Genomic DNA, 26858 nt, shown 5'->3' with positions numbered 1-26858 from the left:
AATATAAGTATAATGTTGTCGTACAAGCGCTGCCACAGGAGTATCTAAATGGATGGTTTCTCAAGTTTTAAAAGAATTGGATTGGATTGCTTTGTTGCTTAAAGTTCACTTTATGCACAGTAAGGCTAATCGGGACTGGACCTACAGTTTTAGTAGGATCCGAACCACAATGTGCCTTCACCGGGAATCGAACCTAGTACCCCTTGATTACAAGGCGACGACACTACCACTGCGCCATCGGGGAGGCCAAGTTTTAAAAGAAGGAAAAGAGTCGTCGGCGAAAGGTGAGCTGAATTTCTGTACGCTGACAGGTAGAAAACAGCCCAGGAAAAAGCGAATACAAATTTCGTTGAAAATCCTCGTACCATTCCGCTCCCTCCAGGTTGCAACACTGCGAACCAACTTCGCTGCAGAGAATGGAGAGGGGAAATGTTGTGCGAGATGCGCAACAGTTATTTGCAGGGTCTTGTTTTTAAACTTGTCAAGTTATAAGAACCACAACAGTATTTCTATTGCCCCGATTCAGTTTAGCTCTACTTATTTAATAAATTACCTCCTCGCAAAGCAAGTATATTTCGAATTCCAAGTTCTTTGGCACGCTGAAGGTGAAGAAGGGCATCCTCCCTCGTCAGATTGCAGCAGGCAATGTGCAGCATGGTCTCCAACCCACAGTAATTGAGGGCTGCGCTTGCGATCATCATAGAGGATGTTTCAGTGTCACCACCTGGGTTCCCACCTGCATGCCACGTCACATCACAGAACAGAGGACCTCCAAGCCTCATACGGTCAAACCTGAAATTATTAACGAGAAATTTAGAAAAGCATGTGGGGCATTCAATGACAAAATGGCCGTGGATCTCTATTTTTAAAATGAAATGCTATGCTGTAATTTTATTCTATCCTGCCAAAAATTTATTTTGGATAGAAATCCAAGTATCATACATGATTTACTTAATAGCAGAAGGTATTTTACATATTGTTTTTTTTTAACATTTTAATTGACTTTTGTTTTGTATTGTATCCAACCCGCGACACCAAAAAACAATTAATTTTTCCTTTAACTGTTGCAATTACCGTTCAACTCCACTAAAATATTTAAATGTCAATTACCTTCTCTCCTTGTCTTTAATAATATTTTTTTTTCATCTTTTGAAAACCCACAGAATATACAATAAAGTTCTTATTAAGTAAAGAGGAAATGTTTCACCTTAGTTTCATAATTCATTACACAGAAACTGTAAGAAAAATGCTGCTTTACTATTAGTGGAATAGTTGCTTTCATTTAAAAACTTCACCCATATATATATATATATATATATATATATATATAAGGAGTTATTACCCCTACAAAGCCTACTCCTCCCTGGACCCGTTACTGTATCCACTCCAAAAACAATGACAATCTAAACACAAAGGGGGTCCAAGCTATGGTCCTTTGTTCAAAGGATAGCAGTAATATTCATATCAGTACTTCATAATACTGCCCTCCTCCGTGGCCGTGTGGTCTAAGGTGCTTTGCTTTGGGCTCCGACTGCGGGACGGCATGGGTTCAAGTCCGCCTGTGTATAGGACAGCCGGCAACCCACCATCATGAGAGAATTGGGGAGCTAGGAGCGAGTAGCGTAACCCAGACTCGGAAACCTATAACGGCTGGGGGTTCAACGTGCTGACCCACACGTCACCCCATTACCGGTTGAAGATCTCCACACCTCTAAGTAGGATTGTGGAAGGGAGACTGGCAGTCGGTAGTAATGCCTAGGCTCTTCAAGGGCTGTCGAGCCACGGGTTATTATTTATTACTTCATGACACTTTTTTGGAATCTATCAGCATGGCAAAACCCTACAGAGAAATAGTTAATTGGCAAACGGAACTTATTTTCTGGATGGCCCCTGTATATACAATTCAAAATTCACAACAAGAAGCCTAATTCCTCCACAAATTTCACTACTGATACAGGCATAATACTAACAGCTCATTTCATAAAATGTAATGTCCACCTTGCCAGAAGATTAACTGCTCCAGACTTTATCCTCGGTGGGAAGAATTCCAAAGAAAAGAAGACATCTTTTGAATTGATCCGGTCATGGATTTTGTCTGACAGGGAGCGATATTCCTTGAAGCAGTTCGGAGAGTAGCATCTCTCATCGCTTGGTGAATTCTGTCCGCTGCCGTCACTCAAGCAACTCGTTTCACAGGGTTTATCCACTTGGATCTCGGGAATTGCAGTTCTCGGTTCGACCACCATAGCTCAGATGTTTGTAACCTGTAATGTAAAAAAACATTGTAAAGTACAGTGTATTTCAGCTGATTTGCCTAGATTTGAATCTTCATTAAATAAATTAGTACAACAGAAACAAACTTACACAAGGTACCATTGGAAAGAGGAAGGTTCAAAGCCTTACTAATATTTGGTTCCACCAGTTTGGCAATATTTCCCACTGCAATCACTGTCAAGAGGTGGGAAAGCAGAAACGGCTGGACTCACACATGAATTCTCAGATCTTGTGCAAGACAATGATCCTGTGTTGGAAAATTTATGGGTAAGCGATTAGGTTGATTGTCATCTCACCAGGGTAGTGAATAAACAAAACATTCAATTTTCGGTTACCAAGAACCCACATGAGTTTCAATAGTCATCGCATCATCAAGAGAAAATCCTTCTCTGGCATGCAATTATGAGAGATGGTGTCACTGGTCTCCTTTTTAAAGAGGAGTACATCACCTCTGAAAATTTCCTGGAAATGCTCAATACCTTCTTCATCACTTGAAGACGTCACCCAATTAATGTAACTTTCGAGGGTCATATAAATGAAATAAGTATTTATTATCAAAATGCCCGTGGTCTAAATACTAAGATTATGGAATTTTATATTAATGTTTTGAGTAATAATTTTGATATTATAATTGTTACTGAAACCTAGCTGCATGAGAGTGTAAATAGTAATGAATTATTTAATGGCAATTACAAAGTGTACCGTCGCGATAGACCTGGAAATAAGAGGGGAGGGGGAGTTATGATAGCAATAAATGAATCACTGAAATTGGAAGTAAAAAATTTGAATTGTAAGGTAGATACATTGGTTGTTAAAATAAGTACACATAATAAGATTTATTACATTACTACAGTGTATTTTACGCCTGCATGCGGTATAGAAAAATATTTGTCATTTTATAATATGTTTGATTCTTTCGTGGAATTTCATGGCTCGAATATACTTATAATTGGAGATTTCAATTTACCCACGTTCAGGTTATGAGTTACAAAATGGTGGGCCCTCTTGTAGAGCTTTGTTAAATTTTTTGAATTTTTATAACCTTCATTCTGTAAACAATATTAAAAATAGCCTCGATAGAACTTTGGATCTTATTCTTACTAACATTCCAAAGAATGTGAACATATGTAGGGAGGAAATGCCACTTGTAAAAGAAGATAACCATCATCCTGCATTGACTGTATACCTAACTATAAGGGAATCTACTGATGTAATGACAAATGAAGCTTATTGTAATTACAATTTTAAAAAAGCCAATTTCATGCAGATGTATCATTTGCTTGGAGTGGTAGATTGGTCTGTATTAGATAATATGACTGATGTAAATCAGGCGGTTATTTTTTTTTTGTAATAGAGTTCATGAAGTATTTCTTGCTACAGTCCCAAAAAGAAGACGAATGACAACAAATAAATACCCATGTTGGTTTAATAATGATATCATTAAATTGATAAAGTTAAAAGAGTATTACAGAAAAAATATAACATTTAGAATAGAATATAAGTCATTGTTTCGGCAAACTAGAAAGCAGGTAAAAACAATGATAAGTAGTGCCCATTACAACTACATAAAGGAATTGGAAAGCAATTTGAAATCAAATACTAAAGAGTTTTGGAGTTTTATTAGAAATAAGAAAAGTAATAATGGTGCTTGTAACAGCACAATGAATTTTGAAGAAAATTCTCTCAAATCTGCAAAAGATATCTCTGATGGTTTTGCTAAATATTTTAGGTCCGTATATGCTGAAACATCTGAACCATGTATAATAGACGAACGCACTGAGTCCATTATATCATACACATTAGCGATTTCGCCAGTTATTCAGAAAGAATATGAAAGTGCTACAAAACAGTTAAAAGGCAAATGATCTAGCGGCCCAGATGAAATACCACCTTACATTTTGAAAGGATGCTCTGAGGTATTGATGTATCCTCTACTTAGAATTTATAACTTAATAATGAAAACACAAATGTTCCCTGATATCTGGAAGGAAACGTGTGTATGCCCCATCTTAAAATCTGGTGAAAGCTCAAAAATAGAAAATTACAGGCCCATATCAATTCTCTGTGCACCGGCGAAAGTATTCGAGTCCATCATATACAATCGCATATTTAATCATGTACAATGTTTCTTAAGTGACAATCAACATGGTTCTTGCCAAGTAGATCAACACAAACAAATCTCGGAGGTTTTTGCGGACATTTGGTCTCTTAACTCATGATGTGATGGTGTCCTTGATGTGTTGACCAGCTGTTAAGATCCTCTCCCTGAGCTCTTCTTGCGAGTTTACCTGTCTCTTGTCATGTGGCTCCAAATGTAAAAGTCGCAAGGCTTCAAATCGGGCGATCGAGCCGGCCAGGGAATCGAGCCACCTCGGTCAATCCATTTCTTTGGGTAATTTTCATCCAGCCACTGTCGCATGTCCAAGCAGAAGTATGGATGGGCGTAATCAATAATCATTTGATCGGGCCATTTTTCCTGCCCCAAATCTTAAAAGGCATCACTTATGAACATTTCTTGAGGAACGGAATGGCAATGTTGTTGGAGGATGTGCCTCTAGCTACAAGACGTGACATAATTTACAAGCATGATGGCTGCCCAGCTCGATCCCCCGATCGATTTGAAGCCTTGCGACTTTTACATTTGGATCCACATGACAAGAGACAGGTAAACTTGCAAGAAGAGCTCAGGGACAGGATCTTAACAGCTGGTCAACACATCAAGGACACCATCACATCACGAGTTAAGAGACCAAATGTCCGCAAAAACCTGCGTGCCTGCATTCGTAACGGAGGTGCCCACTTTGAGCAAGACGTATAATGTTCTTTAATTGTATTGTTCATTGATTCCATTCACATGAAGATGAGTGAAGTATTATTTCTTGTACACAAATGTGAATGTTAGCAACATTTGTACCTTGTTGGATAGCAGATGACACAAGGAAGTAATTTAAGTAATTTGTACGCTTCGTGTCATATCATTTTTGTTATTAATACGTTGCCAAGTAAACTAAGAGTGAATTTTTTTATCATCACTTGTAAGTTTAGACCCACCCGGTACTTACATGTGATTGTTATTTGGGAAAAAAATTTTTTTCAACGAACCACTTATTTGTTAGCTATCAGAAAACACTGAAATAAGTTCCATACAATGAGCAGTTTTTTCTCAATTCATCTATTTATGTGCAAAATTGTCATTTTTTAAAAAAAACAATTGAAATTCGATTATCTCGAAAACTACTAATTTTCGGACGGGGTATCATATGGTCAAATTTATTGTAAATTGTCTCTACTTTAACCCCTTTCAGGGAGTACATCTAATTACCAGTCACCCTGTATATATTATGTATTATCTGTCTATGTTTGTGAATATGTGTGTGTGTGAAGGAGGGAGAATGTGTACGTGCCTACATACAAGTTGTAAATGAAAATGTAATATTTTGATATTACCTTTCTGTAATTGGAGACTTGTCTCTGTTGAAGGGAAAAAAATAAATAAATAAATCCTGGGACTGTGATGCAAAGGTATCCCAATAAGAAAATGGTGGTTTTAACAAGATGAGGTCAAGCTGCACACCACACAAGAATTTCTTGAAATCATCGTGTCATTTCAAATTCATATCCTGAAATGTTCAAATGTGGCATGTTATGGCCTCCCACAAGTCCAGATTTAAATCCATGTGATGTTTACTTCTGGGAATTCCTGAAACAAGAAGTTTTTTAATCTGGATGGCCAAAGGAATATCCATGAACTCCAAGATGAAGTCAGGAGGATAACTGCAACCATTTCAAAGGAAACGTTTGAAATGTGTTTTCGACGACATGTGTGTTCACCTTCATCGTGTCACCAAATCGCATAGTGGCCACATTGAACACATACTAAAATAAACTTTGAAGCTTCTTCTTTCCAATGGTACCTTGTGAAAGGTTGCATCTGTTGTACTTTTTTTATAAAAAATATTGAAATCAGGGTAAATTAGCTGAAACACCCTGTATTATGTGACACGTCGACATTGCTGAAAGGAAAAAGCCAAAGCTATACAACTAAAAATCTTTTCTTCCTATTTCAGCTATTTTATATATCTTCTCTACCTCTATTTTAGGCTAATTGCAACAATGAGAATGAATGATGGACCAATTAAAATCAACAATTGGACGAACACAATGATACATCCTGCCTTACTGATTGTGCAGTAGTTGCTTCATTGGCTTGTAATCAAGGGGTCCCGGGTTCGATACCCGGTGGAGGCACATAGTTGTTCGGATCGCACTTTAAACTACAGGTCCAGTCCCAATTAGCCTTACTGTGCATAAAGTAAGCACCAAATCATCAATAAATCAATGATACATCCAAACCTTAAATGATGTTTGAACATGGGATTTCTGACTTTGTAGTGTGTTACACTGATCACTACGGCATGGATTCTTTACATATTTGCATGTAATTTCTTTTTACTTGGGGAAAATTCATGCAATTTCAATGGCTTAATTCATTTCACTAAATATGGATCTCTCTCGTAAAGTTTTATAGTGCATATAAATGCATATTTGAGATGCTAGTTCATCTTTCAGCTTAACATCAACACAATTACATGTATTGGAATTTATTCTAATGTAATCATCCATTTCAAGTTTGTCTTTGGAATTTTTTGGGTCTTTTCCTACTTTTGCAGGCACTATTAATGTCTCACGAATGTTTCCATGCTGTTCATACGTTTTCAGGGGCAGATGGAGGGGGGGGGGGGGTAGAGGAAGGAAATGTCTCCACCCCTTGTACATTGACTGTAACAATCATGTCGCATATTTTAGTCATTTACATAAAATTTCTTCTCTAATAAGATACATTGGAGCACTGGGATTCTATTGCATTTGAGTGAAATCGGATAATGTGTGTTGAGACATTTTAAGATGAAAAATTGATTTTACTTGTGTTAGGTACCAAACTCAGTACTGTTACGGCATTTATTGGCGCACATGATGGTAGACGAAACACTATTTTCTCCATCTTGTCAGAGACAATAGTACAATATGAAACTAAAATACCTTTTGGTAATGATTTCTATTGAAAATTAAATATATGCATCCCCTGCTGCGGAAGGATATGCAAACTCATTACTACACTTTACAAAAAAAAATATATATATATACTATCTTACTAACTCTTGATGATGCATGGAGCAAACCCCCCTCTACCACTGTTCCAACATCTGCCTTGAACTGCCAACCAAATGATTGAGGATTTTCAAAAGTATCAAATTTGACAACCAATTATTTTGTCACTTCTCCCTTCATTGTTATAGATCCTATTGGGAGAGTGAATGCCGCACAACCCCCCCCCCCCAACTTATACCTTCCTGGATGTTATATTTTCTCACACTTCAAATCCTTTACCTGCTGTCCTGTTAACATAATTGTTGTCCTGTTGTACAGAGGACTATTCTGCACAACTTATTCAACTTTAGGTACTAAATACATATTGATTATGTTCAAAGAAGCATTGTAATTGACTTTTCACAATATTTGAACACTGTCTGAAAAAGAGCACCAAGCCAGGAGCAGAATTCCTACAAATTATGCAACCACAACAGTACTAAACATCACTGTACAAGAAAATTGTATGATGTTTTATGCACAGCTTCATTCAAAGGGCACTGTCATTAGTGCATTAACTATTACGGCCTATTGTAAAGTTTCTTGCCAATAGACCTGCAAATTCAAGGACGTCAAGTTGCAACTGTCTCCAGTAAAAATAGTTACGCACAAAATAAAATATCTCTTATGCAATGATTACACCAGACTATTTATGTTGATAATGGTATAAAATGAACTCCTGAAGCTAGATACACTTCACAAGCAACAAGTATTTCATGCCACAACAGACCAGTTCGCCTATTCATGCAACTAAAGATACGAGGGTCACTATTTATATTTTGAGTCTAACAATGTAAAAACAGGAATTTGGCATTGAAAACTGCTTTATTGTTTTTCGAAGTATTCTCCTTTATGGTCAATACACTTTTGCATTCGTTCGAACCATTTGTCAAAGCAGTTTTTCCAATCTTCTTGAGACACCTTCATAATATGGTTTTTGAACGCATCAACGGCGTCTTCCGCCGACGAAAATCGTTGTCCACGCAATTTATTCTTGACATTCGGGAACAAGAAGTAGTCATTGGGTGCCATATCAGGACTGTATGGCAGATGACCCATCAATTCGATTTTTTGACTGTTCATAAAGTCGGTTGTTAGACGAGATGTGTGACAGCTGGCATTGTCTTGATGAAGAATGATCTGACGGCGTTTGTTTGTTTTCCATATTTGACCGAAGACCTCTGGCAAACAAATTGTTGTGTACCATTCAGAGTTGACCGTTCTACGATCCTCTGAAGGCACAGTTGGCACATGACCAGTTTTCCCAAAAAAAAATGGGCGACCATTTGTTTCAATGTGCTTCGAGTGCGAACAACTTTTGTTGGATTGGGTTCATCTTGAAACACCCATACAGTCGCCTGCTGTTTACGTTCTGGCTCATATGCATATATCCATGATTCGTCACCTGTTACAATCTTATATACGTCTTTTGAAGCACCACAATTGTATTTATTGAGCATTTGTTTGCACCAATTGACGTGAGCATCTTTTTGAGTTTTTGTCAAATTGTGTGGGATCCAACGAGAACATACCTTTCTCACAGCTAAATGATCATGTAATATTTTATATATGCTGGTGGAACTAATGCCTATGGTTGCCTCAATCTCACAGTATGTCACATGACGATCTTGCAGTATTAGGTTTTGCACAGCATCAATGTTTTCTTGAACAACAACTGATTTTGGACGACCTTCGCAAATCTCGTCGGTGAGCGAATGGCGGCCACGATTAAATTTGTTATACCAGCGTTTCACAGTGGCAAAGGATGGGGCTTCATCGCCAAATATGGAAGTAAGTTGATCGATGCACTCTTGTCTTGATAATCCACGTCGAAATTCGTAAAAAATCATCGCACGAAAATGGTCACAAGTTAATTCCATTTTATTGTTGTCGCGCAATCTCCAAGGCAACATAAACAACACAAATCAAGCTATTGACAAAACATTTGAAGTATGTTATGGTCAATAATGCCAGACGATTCCGTGCAAACGTCAAATCGAGCCTAATTTCAATCAGTGTTGCCAAGGCTCAAAATATAAATAGTGACCCCTCGCATGCCAGCTATTTATAACACCATTAAGCCTTGTTTCCATGATATGAAAAACTCAATATGCTGACCAAGGCAGAATTTTATTTTATTATAGAACATAAATTACATTTGTACTCGGTGCAGAGTCTGAAGAAGACCTTGCTAGAAGCTTGAAACGTTACATTTAGTTTATGTTTTATAATAAAATAAAATTCTGGCTTGGTCAGCATATTGAATTTTTCAGCTATTTATATCTAAGAAAGTGTAACATGTAACGTATGAGATACGCCATGAAGGACCTTACAATTTCATTTGCAAGTTTTTGTCTCACCCTGATCAGTTGTTTGTACATGTTTTTAATAAAGATAAAATGACAACTAACTGTTGGCTGTAACAAATGCACCACAAAGCAGCCCCCTATCATGATAACAAAGTTTAAAGGGATCCCTCAATAAGTTCATATCTTACAAGAGTCGTTCATAAAGGAACCTCTGTTCTAACCATTGATAATTTTGTCAAACTGATAGAATGATGGGATACTGACTGGTTACTTTGCTCTCCTGCCACTTTTGGTTAATCACGAAGATAAATTTTGAATTTGATTTTAAAATTGTGGGAGCGTCAGCACTTAGGCTATTTTGCTCCCGTCACATTATACGGGGGCCAGCCCCTTATCATTAAAAAGAACAACTCTAACGTTGCATAATTAAAAATCTTAAAATGTTCTGACTTCTGTTAAAAGCTGAGGCTGTAAAGGGGCACTCAGCACACGTAAGGACAACAGGACAATACAAACAAAATTACACTGGCCATGGGGACAGTCGCCAGAGCCTCGTTAGTCTTCAGTCCAGGGTGTACTAACGTAGAAGTGAGGTTGACATTTGGGTGTACTATGTGGAAGGTTACCCCTTACACCCCAATCACGAAGATGAGGATGAATGATGATATGATGAACTTGCTATAAACGTTCCCATGTTTGATCCTGGCCTGAGCATGACTGTTCTACGTAAGTATCCCTTCATCATTTTGTCTAATCATCACTCATCCTCATCATTAGAAAAAAGTGACAGAAGACTGGCATTAAATAACCAAAATACAATATGTAGTTCCAAAAGACAATGAAGTATTTTGAAGATGGGGAAGAATTATGAATTAAATAACATAGTTTATTGCTCTGTTTAAATTACTAGAACACAAGGTTCTCATACTACCAAACATCAAGTAATGCCAGCAAAGAAAATTTAATCATCGAAGATTAAACACAAAAAAAATATTGAAAAACATAATCCAAACTAGGCTGGAGGAATCTGAAAATATAAAATAAGAAAAATAACCCATGGAGCGACAGTCCTCGATGGGCCTTGGCCTATCTCCCAACTGCCCTACTTAGATGTGTGTACATCTTCAACCAGAAATGGGGTGACGTGGGGTCAGCACATCGAACCCCCAGCCGTTATAGGAGATATCTGTGATTGGGTTTACGCCACCCACTCGTAGCTCCCCAATTTCCTCACAATGGTGGGTTGTCACCGGCCTTGTACACAGGCCGAGAACCCAGGTTTACTCAAACCCATGCCATCCCGCATTCGGATCCCAAAGCAAAGTGCTTTAGACCACCTGGCCACGGAGGAGGTATTCTGACAACATAACAAATTTGTGAATCTTCTCAACTTGTTATTCTACACACTTAAGTTCCCATGCAAGCAAACATAAATAAACAGATAGATTTTGCAAAAAAATGTACACAGTATCTTTGATAGAGGCACACAATTAATACCTAAATAATAAATTTGAGTTATCACTTACAATTTAGATAATAAACACTGGACAAATTAGTTTACGATTCTCTGAACAAGCTAAATGCTGTAGCTTACACCAGATGATAACTTCCTGACAATTTGGTGCCTGTCTGATATGATTTGTCGTAACACACAGAAAAAACACTAATTAATTTACACATCTGACGCATAGTCACATCTTATCCCCTGCCATCATCTAGCTGAAGAAAGTCCAAATATTTCTGATAACCTTTGACAGGCTAGATATAAACATCCTATTTTTGTTATTATAATGAGCTGAGCTATGAAATAATAAATACATTGAATTATATCACAGTGCATTTACTCTTGAAAAAAAAAGCTTAGTCATTGTGTACCTCGATCTAGATCATGTGTCATTTATTTATGAATATGATGAATGCATAGAGGGTCAGTTTGGGATCTTGCAAGCATCACATGCTATGCAACTGCTCAACAAAATGAGCTAACTGGACAAGCCTTGTGTTCCATGTATACAAAAATTCAAAACTCGTTCAGTACATAGAGCAATGGCCAGGGACACAAGATTGATTTTATGTTGTTATTTAGTGTCACTTTTCTGCCACTGGTTAATTGTGAAGAATGGAGAAGTGACCCGTGCTCATTCCATTGTGACCTGAAAGCACGTAGAGGGATGTGAAGCTATGGCATCACACATTCACGGCCTAAGGACATGTGGAACAGTTTCCGCCAGGCACTTCCCTCTGAGTCAGTGTTGCCAACTTAGATCTTTTGGGGCCACATCTGGCTCTTTGGCCCGACCCTGTGGCCGAGTGGTTAGCATTTCGCGCTGCGATGCCAAGGGTCCCGGGTTCGAATCCTGGTCGGGCTTGGTTGTTTGTGAATGTCCATTCATCAATTTCATCATTTCATCACTCATCCCCATCTTCGCAAATCAGCCAAGAGGCACAAAACGCGAAGTAAAATAAACTAAATCAAATCAAATCAAAAACATCTGGCTCTTTGGTGCACTTGTTTGGCTGTAAACTGGGGTGCCCGCCCACATGTCCCACTGTGACTCCACCACTGGCTCCAGCCCACACAGACTACGTATTTCATGAGTATACACTTTGCACGTGACATGATAATGTTATATCATCTGCATTGCACCACCCCCTCTTACGTCCCAGCTACTTTTTATAGTGCAGTGGAGATGACATAATATTGTTATCTGGGAATCCTTTATTTTTGATTTCATATGACCATCGGTATGGAGATGGGTGATGTCACCGGAAAACTAAGAATAAATTGTCATTACTTTAAGCTTAACGGTAATAGCAATGACTCCACCCCTTTGACACCTAAAAATTAACGTAGGAAGCACTGTGTCGAGCCTTGATACATCTAGTTGTTTGAAAGTCAGTTTTAACTCCATTTAAGGTGAAATTTAGTTCTTTTATGCACATTAGGTTTGGCAACACTGCCAGGATGACACTAGGAGGCAACGGCAAATGCATTGCACTTATAGGAGTATTAACTGATGTTCTCTTGGGAATATCAAACTTCCGATGACAAAGGAAAAATATTTCAATGGAAAGAGGGCAGTTTGATGAAGCTTTTGTCCAGTGAAAAAGTTGAAACTTTCATTTGATTAGCTGCAACTTAAAGTTGTTGAGTTTTTTCTTCATACATGAGATTCTGAAAATTTTCACTCATCACAAGTATCGTGGCTATATTAATAATCCACATACAAAAACGCTTCCACTTACATGAGGAAAAATTCATACTCTTTCAAAATGCCCTATCGAAAACTACCGTGGCTCATGGGAACTTCCAAACTTTCGTGCTGACCCAGTGAGTTTAATGCTTATTGTAATGACAAGCGTGGAGCTACTTTGAAAGTAGCAAAATCCAGTCAAGAAAACCAATTCACATTAGTGATTGAGCTTGATGTACTGATCAAACATCATACAATATTGTAGGCCACATCTATGAAGTGGCTGCTGGACCACGGAGTTTAAATTACCTAGATTCTTACTAATTGCATGTGTAACCACAGTCACAGTGCCTGTATGCACGACTGCCGATTTACTCGTAAGAGTTAACTCTAGAATCAGCTGAATATTCGTTGCACTAACAGGAACGTCAGGTAAACTGGGAGTAAAAGGAGGGTCACCTTTTCCCTCTGAGATCGCCGAGTAAAAGCAGAGTTAACCCATGTGCATCGGAGTAATGGCTCCCATCTGTAACCGGAAACGCATCACTTCAGAATTTCAAAACTAAATAAAGGTAAAATTGGATAAGAATCAATCTGCGCATGTAAAAAGCAAGAAATACATAGTGTGTTATTAAATATATACCTTGGTAGATGTTTACTGTGCACATTTCTCCAGTACACAGTTTGTAAAATTGCGTATGCAATACGAACATAAAGATACATGCAGTAGTCGGAGAAAGTGAAACATTACAGTCAGAAAAAGATCGTGAATACTAAAACCTCATTAATCTGGAGGGACAAAAGCCCACCCCCCCCCCCAAAAAAAAACAGAATGCAAGGTTTTAAATGTGGCTAGAAGTCAACAAGAGAACTTCCCAAAGAAAAGGCAGTCAACCACTGATGAAATTCTGCTTCCCGCAGACTTTGTACTGTACTGTATAGTGTATTTAGGCCTATGCCCATTAAATACACCATAATAAACTTGTTTTGTTTCTGTAAACAGAGTTTTAATGCACTTTCTACTGTTCTTTTAGGTTATTTCATTTAATTCAGACTTTCGTTAAACCAGTCAACTTATCCCCCCATTAATCCAAATTAACAAGGTGTTACTGTATATATATATTGAAATATACTACAATCATCACAATAAAACTACTTACTATGATTGTAAGCTCCAATAATGTATCAAAATTTATTCATGAAAATATTTGTCCCCATTCTTATCACGTGCTTAAAATTTTCCCACGGCAGCCGCTTAGAGACACCAATGTCCTGTTACCTCCCTCGTTACTCTCTTATATTTTTCTGTCATTCAGCCACACAACGAGTAGAAACACGGTCTCTCGATATACGTAACCGACCATATCCTTTCTTTCATCTGTATGACGTTTAGGCACTTGCTTTGAGGCTAGCTATTATCCCTGAGTAAATCTGGGGTTTCGTATCTTGTGCGGTCTGCTATGTCTTTCAGATTGGTGCATGGAAAATTATCCATTTCGGCTCATCAAATGGGAGCTTTCTACATGGGACTACTGAAGCAAGGACCTCATGAAGGCTTTGAAATGAGGAGGCAAAACATGGTCTTAACAAAATACCAGATATTACATAAAATTTTCTACCCATAAACTGATATTTTTTTCATGGTTAGGAGTCTATAGCAGGAACAGAAACTAGTGAAAATGTCAAAATTGCTCATTTACTTGAGCAAATTATGACTAATTACTGAGAGGTCGCAGCTTGAGATGGGACTTGGTGTAGTGATATAGTTATTGATACAGCAAAGCACTATTTCTGAATCCCTCTTATATCTGGTGTGGGAACCGCCTTCATGCAGTGACCCTCTGTTGCCACGTTTCCCTACACAGAAACTTGCAGTCAAACAAGCAATTAAGCCTAGTGCTTGGGCAAGAAGCGACAAGGTTGAAAATCCCCCTCCCAAAAGCAGCCAGTAGGTAAACATGATTTTGTCAAAATAACTGTTCTGCATTGGGTGATTGCTACGCCGTCCCGAGAATAGTGTGCACTAACCAGCCACTTCCACGAAAAAGCACTTCAAAAGTTTCAAAGTTTCCAGTATTGTAAATTCTAGCCCAATTTTTAGAGTTACAAGATAACTTCAAGGATTGGTGTCATATTGTATTAGAGAAAATTTGTCATCATGTTTAAAGATGTTGGACGAAAGACAAATTTAACATGCCTTGCAAGAGCTTTAAGTTATGCAAAAATTTGAGGTTAGATTTTCATAGATTAAAAAAACCAAGTCTGAGCTACATTAGGATATTACTTGAGCTTGAAGTTTTTTTTAAAAAAAACTGTAATATAGTGTGGGGGTTTCGGAAGGGTAACCAATTTTGAGACCACGATATCTAGCAATTTTAGAGTTTTTAAGCTGAAATTCATGTCGCAAAGAGATACACCCAGGGAATGATTTTATTTTGCATTTGTTGAAAGTATTTCACGATGGTGGATGAAAAATTGATTTTTCATATTCTGAGGTAGCTCCAAATTCTGATGCCACTTTCAAATATCTGCCTAAACTACATTTTTAGACATTAAGAAAAGATACTTAACCTTTTGGTGCCCAAGGCCATTTTCACATATAACCCCCTTGATGCCCAAGCCGATTTTGAGCCAAATGCAGAGTTTCAATTAAATGAGTGTAGATCGGAGGCTAATTGCCCTAGAGAGATGAGTGATATACCGTTGTACGCAAAATGAACCAGAGATTCAGACTATATAAAATTTTAGCAAATTCGGCATATATGTGGTGGGGGGAGGGGGCTAACTCTCAAAACTTTAAAATTTCGGGAAAAAAATTTGGTTCCCCCACCCTCCACTCAAGAAAAAAGTACATGACAGTGTAGACATGCACATGGAAATGATCACTGACATGTAAGGAACACAAAAATATTATCATATGACCAATGTACAGCCGGCAGCCGACGAGAAGATCGCTGAATGAAGGGAGACAGGGCACAGAGGGAAAGGGAGGGTGAGGTTCATTTGCAGAATTTAGGGGTGGTTGGGGGTGGTCGGGGAGAAGAAAGTCTTGTTTTCTTCTTGACGGGTCATTGTCAAGCTGACGAGAAGAGTTCTGGAGGAAGAGCACCTCCCCCACGCGAAAGAGTGGAGTCGCCTGGCAGTACGTCACACCTCTTCTGCCAGCGCTTTTCTCGTCAGCTGCCAGCTGTAACTTGAGTTGTACCCCCAAAAGGAATGGTCGGCACGCCACTGATTCAAGCTTCAAAATGCAGTGGTACCTTGAAATGACTTTAGCTCAGAGACTATTTGCGCTGGAAATATGAACGATATACCGTTGTACGCAGAATGAATCACAGATTCAGACGATATATACTTTATGCACATTCGGCGTATATATGGAGGGGAAGGGGGGAAATTCCCTGAAAATACTTTTTTTAAAAAAATTGGGTTTTTTCCCCCCCCTGAAAAAAGGATACGAAAAGTTCAAAATGCACATAGAAATTATCGCTGGCATGTAAAAAACAGAAAAATACTTGCATCATTGCCGTATGACCAATGTAACGCGAGTTGTACCCCTGAAACGAAAGGCTTGTACACCACTGTCTCAAGCTTCGGAATTTAGCGAAATGCAGTTACATTGAATTGACTACAGCTCAGAAACTAAATGCCCTAGAGATATGAAATATATACCATTGTACGCAGAATGAATCACAGATTCAGACGATATATAATTTATGCACATTCGGCGTACATATGGAGGGGGAAAGGGGGGAAATCCCCTAAAAAATACTTTTCTTAAAAAAAATGGTTTCTCCCCCCTGAAAAAAATGTCAAATGCACAAAATGCTAAATTTGTGCAAATTTGGCATATATATGGAGGGGGAAGGGAGAAAAACCCCAAAAATTATTTTAAAAAATTGTCACTTCACCCAAAAAATGTCCTCGCACTTGGGCACAAAACGACACCTACGCACAACATTCACGGACGAACAGCTAGAATGCGGTGAAAAATGAGCACAGATTCTTGCAGCTGCTTGAAATTCTATTTTTAGACAATGCAGGGTAACCCCTGTTGCAACTTGTGCTAAAAAAACAAAGGTTACCTTCAGCGCACTTCGAAATTCCATATTCACAACGCAGATTCAACAACCAGTCTTCCCCCTCCCCTGCTTGCGCCCTCACGGAAAACTTTCATTTTGACATCGGATACTGATAAACAAGCTTCCTTCAAATGCAGTTAACAGGAGGGATTGAAATGCATTGCTTTAGAACTACAAAGCCGGTCTTCCTTTGTGGGCAAAAATTTGACCTTGAAAAGAGCCGCAAGAGAGAAGTCCCTCTTTCCCACCTTTTCCCCTCCATTTTCATGAAGACAAAAAAATGCAAAAAAACATTTCTGTTAAATACATGTGTTAGGAACAATATTAAAAAAAATCGAAAAGTTATAACGTAAAAACTACGACCTTGACACAGCATCTCGATCGAGACGCTTGGTACCGGGAGGGTTACATTTGGGTATCTCGATAGAGATGCTTGGGTCCCAAAAGGTTAAATATTTTAGGGCATTTGCTAAGCTATGGCATGACAAATATATATTTTTTAACAATATAGTGCATATGTATGTTGGGATTCAAATGGGGGCCACTAATCTTTTGTCCATGGGAACTGTTAGTTCCATAGCAACCAGATATTTTGGAGGAAGGATACGGTATTCCATTTGGATGAAATCAGTCAAAACAATTAAATATGTGAACCAAAATCTTGGCATGGTTAATACACGGAGGGGATATTTAAACTCGAAACATCCACAAAAATATTTTGGAAAACACAACTGTGAACAAACTGTATTGAAGCAGATTTAAGAGTGTGTATGCAGCTATTGTATGTTGTATAGTAGGTGAAGGTTTTATATAATGTAAAAGTGGTTCCAGCGTTAGGCAAATAACGGACATATTTGATACCAAAGAATGGCACTCGTAAGTTAAAACCTGCAATTTTGAAGTAATTTCGCAGCTTTTTGTTAGTAAAAACAGTAAGAATTTACAATACAGAGATATTGTGTAACTAGTTTACTAGTTGTTATACTCACTAAATATGCAGTCGTACTTACGTATATGCACATAATATTTGGGGGTAACGTGTTTAAATTGCACATTGAGTTGTAGAATGTCTAAAATAACGTTGTTAATTATCACAATGATTCCCCATAAACAAACATAGCAACCATGTTTGATGTGAAGAAATGACTATCAACGTCCGTTCCGCTGTCTAGAGCGTTGCGACGCTGTTCAGAGCGATTCTCTTTGGTTCACAGCATTGGTCGTGGAAGAATGGCGGAGAGAAATGAAAAGATTGTTGATGTGATACAGTTATATAAGTGGAGTGTAGAAGAGGATGGTCGTGGTTTGGTTAACAAATTGATGGAATCTGGTGTTCTGCTGAAGGAGGGTAGTTACATGTGTCCAAGGAGGGTAGTTACATGTGTCCACGCGGGCACGGTTTGAAATTGTACAGAAACCGTGCGAGTATTGATAAGAGCATGTGGAATGCAGATTTTAATTAGAGGTAAGTTTGAAAACGGTGATTCAGTTCCTTTGATTTAAAATGTCTCTTCACCAGTTATGTGCTACAAAAGTGTAGAACCATGGACGTATAGGTCATGCACCATTGGTGAATAGCCCCACGCACAGTTCACAGGAAGGTTAGGTTAGGCAAACATAGTTAAAAATTTGGGGTTGTAGAACCATGCACACGCGTAGCTTACCCACCATTGGAGAATAGCCCCACACACCATTCACAGTAAGGTTAGGCAAACATAGTTAAAATTTGTGGTTGTAGTATATCAGGAATATGTATATTTCGTTGTGAAACTATAGATCTTGCGATAAATAATGAGCAATTCTACATTGTTGGTTGAGATCATGGAGCCCCTTATTTTCCGATTTCTAGACGTGACCCCCAAATTTTAATTTCAGATTCGTGGTTGTGAGGCCTAAATTAGTGAGTATGCGAAATATTAACAACATTGGAGAATATCTCTATATTGTAAATTTGCTCCCGTAAAATTATAGATACTGTTGTGGAAAGTCGTTTTGGGTGCTATTTTCACTTGCGCGAAGAATTCGGGCTGTTCTGCTTCACGGTAAGGTAACAGACATACTTCTCTAGGGGTACAAAGGGTCAAGGGTACCAACAAAGTAACAAAAAAAAACAAGAAGTTTCACAACCGGTACAGCTTCCATCAATTTAACTCGAAATCTGGAATTCATAGCAATGCATATACTTAAACAGGCAATATGCTTAACTTCTTGAAACGAAAGTAGCCAAGAATGTTGCCGCACCGTAATTTGCAATACAAGAAATTTAGCTTTCTTCTCTTTATCACTGTCCACAACTTAATTTACTATACACTTACAACAGTCCTTCCAAATTTTCAAGGTTGATCTCAGCCCAACACACTAAAGCAGAAACTAGCAGCAGATTCTCATGAGGAAAGGAAGAAAGTCCCGAACCAGAGAAACAAAAGTGACAAGTGACAACCGGTGACACACACGCACACCACGACTTTCAACCTCGTAATCTGTGAACGACCTCGACAGCGTTGTAGCTGTACTACGCGCTGTAGCTGAACCTTGACAGTCGACACTGGTCTCACTTATCGCACAACACTTGAGCAACCTTGTGTTCTGACGTCATATGAGAAAACATTTTAATTTTAGGCAAGATGCCTAGGTTGTTAGTTTAGGCTAGCTACGCTAGTCCCCTTAACCTAAAGAATATTTTTTATTGCATTTATGCTAGGGAACCTAACCTAACCTCGTACAAACCTTTAATCTGACGTCAGAACACAAGGCAGCAAGTCTGTTGTGCGACAAGGGCCGTGTCCGGATTGGCAAGCGCTCCTTCCAGTTCTCTCCCGTTGCTCTCGCGTGCCGTCGAAGTCACGTCCAAGTCGTCCGAATCTGCATGTCCCCTTGTAGTACGGTTATCACTTTTCCCGCCAGGTGTCAGGTCGAACTTCACCCACCGCGCTCTGGGGCGCAGGCGCATCGCACGGAAGCAGAAGGCAGACGCCAAACAAACATGACATTGGGCGCCTCCAGGATCACTCAGCAACCCAACATTGTTGAGTAGCAAGAACCCTGGAGGCGCTTGCTACCTGGTTGTTGAGAAGGAGCGACCGCGGCTTCACTCAACATAAAATTCTCTCGCTGCCTGCGGTCAACTGTCGTCTGCAAGTCTGTGGTAGTCTGCTTTGCAACATGGCGCGGCGGAACTCAGATGCGTGGAGTGAAAAGTATATACTTGCAAGTTTGATTATGTAGCTCAAGTGCACCTCTAGGTCGCGCATCCGATAGATTTAAATAGTAATAACTATTTCGCCACTATATTCTCGGAGAATGAGTCATCTGTCAACGGATAATTATGCACCTGGCTTCACCTGAGGTACATTTAAAAATTCCAACCGAATAACGCAGTTAAAAAAAGTAATGAACCCAAGTAATGAACATTAAGTTTTTTTGGCAAAACGGGTGAGCATGCTCTTGCAAACAAATGTCCATCTTGAAGTCGAGAGCACCTTTTATATCGCTACCTAAGTTCAGGATTGGAGTTCCGGTATAAACATGGATGTTATTTGATTGATTTAATTCATTTTACTTTGCATTTTTGCCACTTTTGGCTAATCGCGAAGATGAGGATGAGTGATGATATGGTGAAGGAACACTCACAAGGAACAGCATGCCCAGGTCGGGATTCGAATTGGACCCCTGGCGTCGTAGCGCGATGTGTTAATCACTCCGGGATGTTATTTGTGAATGTCGAGTACGTGTCCAGCTTCTTTTTGCAAGAAAAATTGGCAACAAGTATCGAGGCTATTTCCTATGTGAAATATATACTTTTTAAGGAAGCGTGATATCAAGAAATGCATCGTTTAGGAAGTGTGATATTTGAAAATTCATTGGAAGGAGGGTGGTATTAAAAGTGAAAAAAAAGTAAAGTGCTCCCCTGTGCTTAGCACCACGCCATGTATTTTTAAAATATTGATTTCTTTTAACGGACAACCAACTGAAATTGAAGTCTAATAATATTAGCATTGGTACTTTCTTTCATATCCAGAACACTCAACATGAACATCAACACATGGTAACTAGACATTTCTATAATCTGCCAAGCTAAGAATAAAAAAACTCAAAAAATGAGCAAAATAGGTTTGGCTTGGATTTTATTGAAACTAAATTTAGGAAATCATAAAACGATCACAGTTCCATGCCTTCCTAAATTTTATTTAAAGACAAATTGTATTCAGCTCATTTTTTGAAATGAAATTTAGGCTTCTTGGCTTAGGAAGACAGTACTGATATTTGTATCTTCACCAGGAATAATTCATTGGTTATTCTTGATGAAGCGGTTTTCTTAAGACATTGGCAAAATAAGTTAGATTAAATATTCCAAGGTTTGGAAGTGGATTCCTTGAACTTGTCAGTGTCACCAGCTCGTAAAGCTTGAAAATGTATATTGAATTCAAAATGTTGATATCTGATTAAATTCTCTGCATCATATGTCACCAGGAAAGACTAAAAAAACTTATTTGTCATTCTTCTCCATACAGTATGTGTGTGCAATTAATTTGCATGTCAAGTTTTTACTAATTGTCTATGTAACACAAGCCGTTGGATATGAAAGGGGATTTTTCTGTACTTGTCCTATTTGGGTGGGATGATGTTTCTGCTCATGTGTCATTGAAACAAAACGGCGCACCACATTAAGTACATAAACATTTCTTTCATACAGTAAATCAGTAAATGGTTCTACCAACCATTTTCATTTTTCCTGGAGATGTAAGTGATCGATTGATTGCATTTATTTATTTTGCTTTTCTGCCACATTTAACTAATCACGAAAGTGAGGATGAGAAATGATATGATGAAATCGATGAAGGTACATTCACAAAGAACACCCAAGCAGGGATTCAAACCTGGAACCCTTGGGAATGTAGCACACTGTACTAACCACTCTACCATGGAGGTTGGCTGGAGATGTAAATTTAGAAATTATAAGTATCAGTATTTTACTTGAGCAGTGATTTGGTTTCTCTCATCAGTCTCACAGGTAAGACGTAATATGTGTTTGCCAATATACTGAAAATCTGTTAAAAATTACCTATGATCGAAGTACGATGCACTGCAAAACCACGAGTCCCAGGTAAGTCCAGGCTATTATTTCTGTTTATCTTCAATATTTTGTTTGTAAATATTATGACACACAGGTCATGGAAAAAGATACCTCAGGTGCAACAAATCATTGAATTTTACTGCAAATATTTATTTGGTCAGGTGAAATTAGTAATTGATAGATAGAGATTATATTTACACACTTTCTCATGAATTTGCCAAGTTTTGTTTTTCCAAATCTCAATTTGGAATAACTCTGTTCTTTTGCCAAAAACCAGCGTTAACTTATATTTACATCAAACTAATGTAATTGCTCATAGACAGTGGCGGCGATTGGGTTCCAAAACTGGGAGGGCAGACAGTATATTTCCCTTTGTAGATAAGGTTTAGCATAGTGCGGGGGCAAACGTGGCAAAAAGGTGGGTTGTAACAGCCCCCCTCCAATCGCCGCCACTGTCACAGAGCAAAGAAAAGCTTATACAATTGTGGTAGTACACCTGTTTTTTGTACTTCCTACTTTTCTTACTTTGTGTAGTGCTCGGATATTTTACACAACTGAAAGAAAGGGGACAAGAGTTCCAGCATGCATATTGCTGTATGGACTTTTTTTTATCGGAAAATTCTTAGAATTATATTTGTGCAAATCTTGTTCCAGTAGCGGTTGTATGGCTACACTTGACGCTGAAAAAAATTTAGGCTCTTTGCGGGAGCGATAAATTAAAATATTCGATGGGCATCTTTATTTTTAATTGACATATTTCCATGTTTTACGTAATATAATAGTGGTTACAGCATTAAGAAAGCACAAATAACAGATTCCCCCCTCGAATTATCGCCCGAAGTAAAACAAACTCCTAAACTGGACTAATTTTAATCCCTTCTCCCGTAAAAATTCCCAAACAGCAGCAAAATTCCTTTTACTCAAAATTTGATAGTTATCATAATTACGTTTTTCTTTTAAATGCGCTGCATTGACAATTTTTCTTTTATTATTGAGCAACATATTTAAGTCCGTATGTTATTTGCATTGCCGAACAGACTTAAACTTTGCGAATTTCAATCTCTCAAGTACCAACGTTTTGGTAAGTACTTTCTCGTTATGGACGTCTGTGCGTAGCTACCCGCGTTGCTATGGCAACCGATGTAGTTCGGTACCTAGTCGGCGGCGGCAGCACACGTCTCTTTTCCTGTTCCTGATTGGTCGGTTCGTTTTAAAATTTCTGACGTCATCTTAAGCCGTCTGCTAAAATGTTTCCATTGTAGGGATAGGGAGTTATTTCTCTCCCCTAATCTTATTCTCTTTGGTAGTACGGTTATCACTTTTCCCGCCAGGTGTCAGGTCGAACTTCACCCACCGCGCTCTGGGGCGCAGGCGCATCGCACGGAAGCAGAAGGCAGACGCCAAACAAACATGACATTGGGCGCCTCCAGGATCACTCAGCAACCCAACATTGTTGAGTAGCAAGAACCCTGGAGGCGCTTGCTACCTGGTTGTTGAGAAGGAGCGACCGCGGCTTCACTCAACATAAAATTCTCTCGCTGCCTGCGGTCAACTGTCGTCTGCAAGTCTGTGGTAGTCTGCTTTGCAACATGGCGCGGCGGAACTCAGATGCGTGGAGTGAAAAGTATATACTTGCAAGTTTGATTATGTAGCTCAAGTGCACCTCTAGGTCGCGCATCCGATAGATTTAAATAGTAATAACTATTTCGCCACTATATTCTCGGAGAATGAGTCATCTGTCAACGGATAATTATGCACCTGGCTTCACCTGAGGTACATTTAAAAATTCCAACCGAATAACGCAGTTAAAAAAAGTAATGAACCCAAGTAATGAACATTAAGTTTTTTTGGCAAAACGGGTGAGCATGCTCTTGCAAACAAATGTCCATCTTGAAGTCGAGAGCACCTTTTATATCGCTACCTAAGTTCAGGATTGGAGTTCCGGTATAAACATGGATGTTATTTGATTGATTTAATTCATTTTACTTTGCATTTTTGCCACTTTTGGCTAATCGCGAAGATGAGGATGAGTGATGATATGGTGAAGGAACACTCACAAGGAACAGCATGCCCAGGTCGGGATTCGAATTGGACCCCTGGCGTCGTAGCGCGATGTGTTAATCACTCCGGGATGTTATTTGTGAATGTCGAGTACGTGTCCAGCTTCTTTTTGCAAGAAAAATTGGCAACAAGTATCGAGGCTATTTCCTATGTGAAATATATACTTTTTAAGGAAGCGTGATATCAAGAAATGCATCGTTTAGGAAGTGTGATATTTGAAAATTCATTGGAAGGAGGGTGGTATTAAAAGTGAAAAAAAAGTAAAGTGCTCCCCTGTGCTTAGCACCACGCCATGAAGGCGTATAGGGGGTATGGGGGGCAACGCCCCACACTTTATTGATCCGGTCGTGGTTGGGGTGATGTGATCAGCATCACGTACCTGATCGCCTTTACCCCCCAGGGTTTCCCCCAGGTACCCATATTATTCGACGCTGGGTGAGCGCCGGGGCCGCTTCCAACGTTAGAAAAGTTCCCGGATTTGAACCGGCCGGGGATCGAACCCGGGACCTTTAGCATGGTAGTCAGACGCGTTACCGACTTTTTTTTTATTTTTTTATTTTTTAAAGGAAATACCCCCTACACGGAGGTATCCCCCACCATTCACACTTTTTCTCACTTTTACACTTTTCAATTCTTACATTTTTCTTTGTTTCTTATCAACTGGACGAACACAAATACCCATGCCTTACCCGGGACTCGAACCCAGAACCCCTGGCGTTGTAGCGCGCTCTGCTAACCACTTCGCCACGGAGGTCGACAACTGAGCCACCGCGGTGGTATTACAATAACTTAAACGATGATCATGCAAAGTTAATCACCAATACAACTAAACATATTGTGGCATATTCATGTATAAACGCCAGTTCGTACCTGTTTATTTATATTGCTTTGATTTACATTTTCTTTTGCAGCTACGAAAGCATAATCAGTAATTCATAATTTAAACTATATCAAACATTATTGCGTGAAAACAACGTGATTTCTTATGGACACAACATCGTTATACAATTTTGCACACATTTTGCAACTTATACTCACTTTTTAACATTTCTGTTCGTAAGCCGACCTCCGTGGCTACCACGCCAGGGTCACAGGTTTGAATCCCAGCCTGGGCGTTCTTTGTGAGTGTCCTTTCATCAATTTCATCATATCATCACTCGTCCTCATCTTCGCGATTAGCCAAAAGTGGCAGAAAAGCGACGATAAAAAACAAAATTACTGTTCTTAAATCATATTTATTATTGTCCTATTAACAATGGCAGATTGATTGATTTGTTTTATTTTACTTCGCTTTCGTGATAGTTTTGGTTAATTTGCAAAGATGGGAATGAGTGATGATGATATGATGAAATTGATGAAAGGACACTCACAAACATTCATGCCCACCACGGGGGCCTATTAACAATGGTAGGAAACTATTTAAGGAATAATGATCTCATTTAAAAGCACATTCTAGAAATTAATCTTTCTTTCACTTATAGTGTAGCGTATGTTATAAGTGTTTTAACAAAGGTTTACAACCAATAAGGTCACACGCACACAAAAAAAGCAGAGTATTTTGTCGAACTTGCGCTCCTATACGAAAATAATCTTTAATTTAAACATACTTATATATCGTTAAATAAAATTAGCCACAACCTTTCTACACTCAATGTCACTCCCCCATGGCCATTACGTATTATTTTGGTCGGAGAAAGAAAATTGTAACCACAGAGAATCTGTTGTAGCTAACCAAAGTTCTCAAATCAGGAATATCAAATTTCCCCCCAATTGTATCTCTAGTCACAGATCTAGATCTACTCATGCTTTACTTCGAGATTAACCACATTTGGAAAATAGCATCCGATATGTATGTCATCATTCATTCATAATCCATGAATAGTGGCACTGTATTCAACAGCCCAATACGTCCTGCCATTTTCGCTGCAGACGCCACAAGGCAACGCAATGCGATTTTCGATTGTTATCGGCTGGAACGTCGCTACTTCTCAACTCTGCATCCAGGAAAGGCCATAAAACTGTGTGACGTAGCAGGTCAACATTTGCTACCATGTTGAGCGATCCTGGAGGCGCCCAATGATTTCCAGCTATTTACTACTCATATTAAAAATGTAACACGCTATTTCATCATTTACAATTTTTCTGCATTCAGTATTATCGATAAAATGTTAAATTATAACTGAGTTTTACATCCTCTAATCAGTAAATGTTGTCTGTACAAAGTGAAAGTTAGAATATGGCTGCCAAGCGCAGCGTCACAGCGAGTTCAAGCGTGCATCTGTCGCTCCTCTCTGCTCTCCCCTCCGACTCCACGTCTGCCGCGAATTCGGACAACGGAGGTTGGCTGAGTCCCCGGATGGAACGGTGCTCTAGGTGACATCTGCTGCCGATTCGGACGCGGCCATGGAAGACCCCAAATTTCTGTTTTTTTCTCTCTTTGGAAATACTTTGGATTGTGTACAGCGTTAATGGGTGCTCGTTCGGCGGCGCAGATCGTATGCGCAGTTGTCCGTGGATGCATTACGTCATCATCGAGAAGCTCGGCGCGGAAAAGGCTGGTTCCTTATGCAAATATTGAGATATTTGACAACGAATATCTTCTAAAATATAGTAGCAGGGGAAAAGTTACAATTTTTACTGTTAAGATTCATCCTTTCTAATCAATTTATCACAAAGTTGATTTAAATATGTAAAATGGTTTTCAAGAAATCGTGTT

At 38.9% G+C, this 26858-nt stretch overlaps 1 protein-coding gene across 3 annotated transcripts in view; it reads right to left on the bottom strand.

The window, feature by feature from the left end:
- The window catches only part of LOC145981496 (methylenetetrahydrofolate reductase (NADPH)), a 59397-nt gene extending 39943 nt beyond the window's left edge, over positions 1-19454 (bottom strand). Inside the window, exons 1-3 of one of the 3 annotated variants that reach the window (XM_083114765.1) lie at positions 19323-19454; positions 1999-2264; positions 554-792 (exon numbers count right to left, since the gene is read on the bottom strand). In XM_083114765.1, the coding sequence (XP_082970891.1) occupies positions 554-792; positions 1999-2246 (487 nt within the window). In that variant the 5' untranslated portion in view covers positions 2247-2264; positions 19323-19454. Of the gene's footprint in view, positions 1-553; positions 793-1970; positions 2265-11257; positions 11376-19322 lie in introns of those variants that run through there. The other 2 variants (XM_083114766.1, XM_083114767.1) reach the window with 2 other exon arrangements.
- Positions 19455-26858: the final 7404 nt, after the last annotated feature.

Source organism: Lepisma saccharinum, chromosome 29 (assembly GCF_977018435.1).
Source record: "Lepisma saccharinum chromosome 29, izLepSacc3.1, whole genome shotgun sequence".
NCBI lineage: Eukaryota > Metazoa > Arthropoda > Insecta > Zygentoma > Lepismatidae > Lepisma > Lepisma saccharinum.
This window is presented reverse-complemented; position numbering and strand designations above follow the sequence as displayed.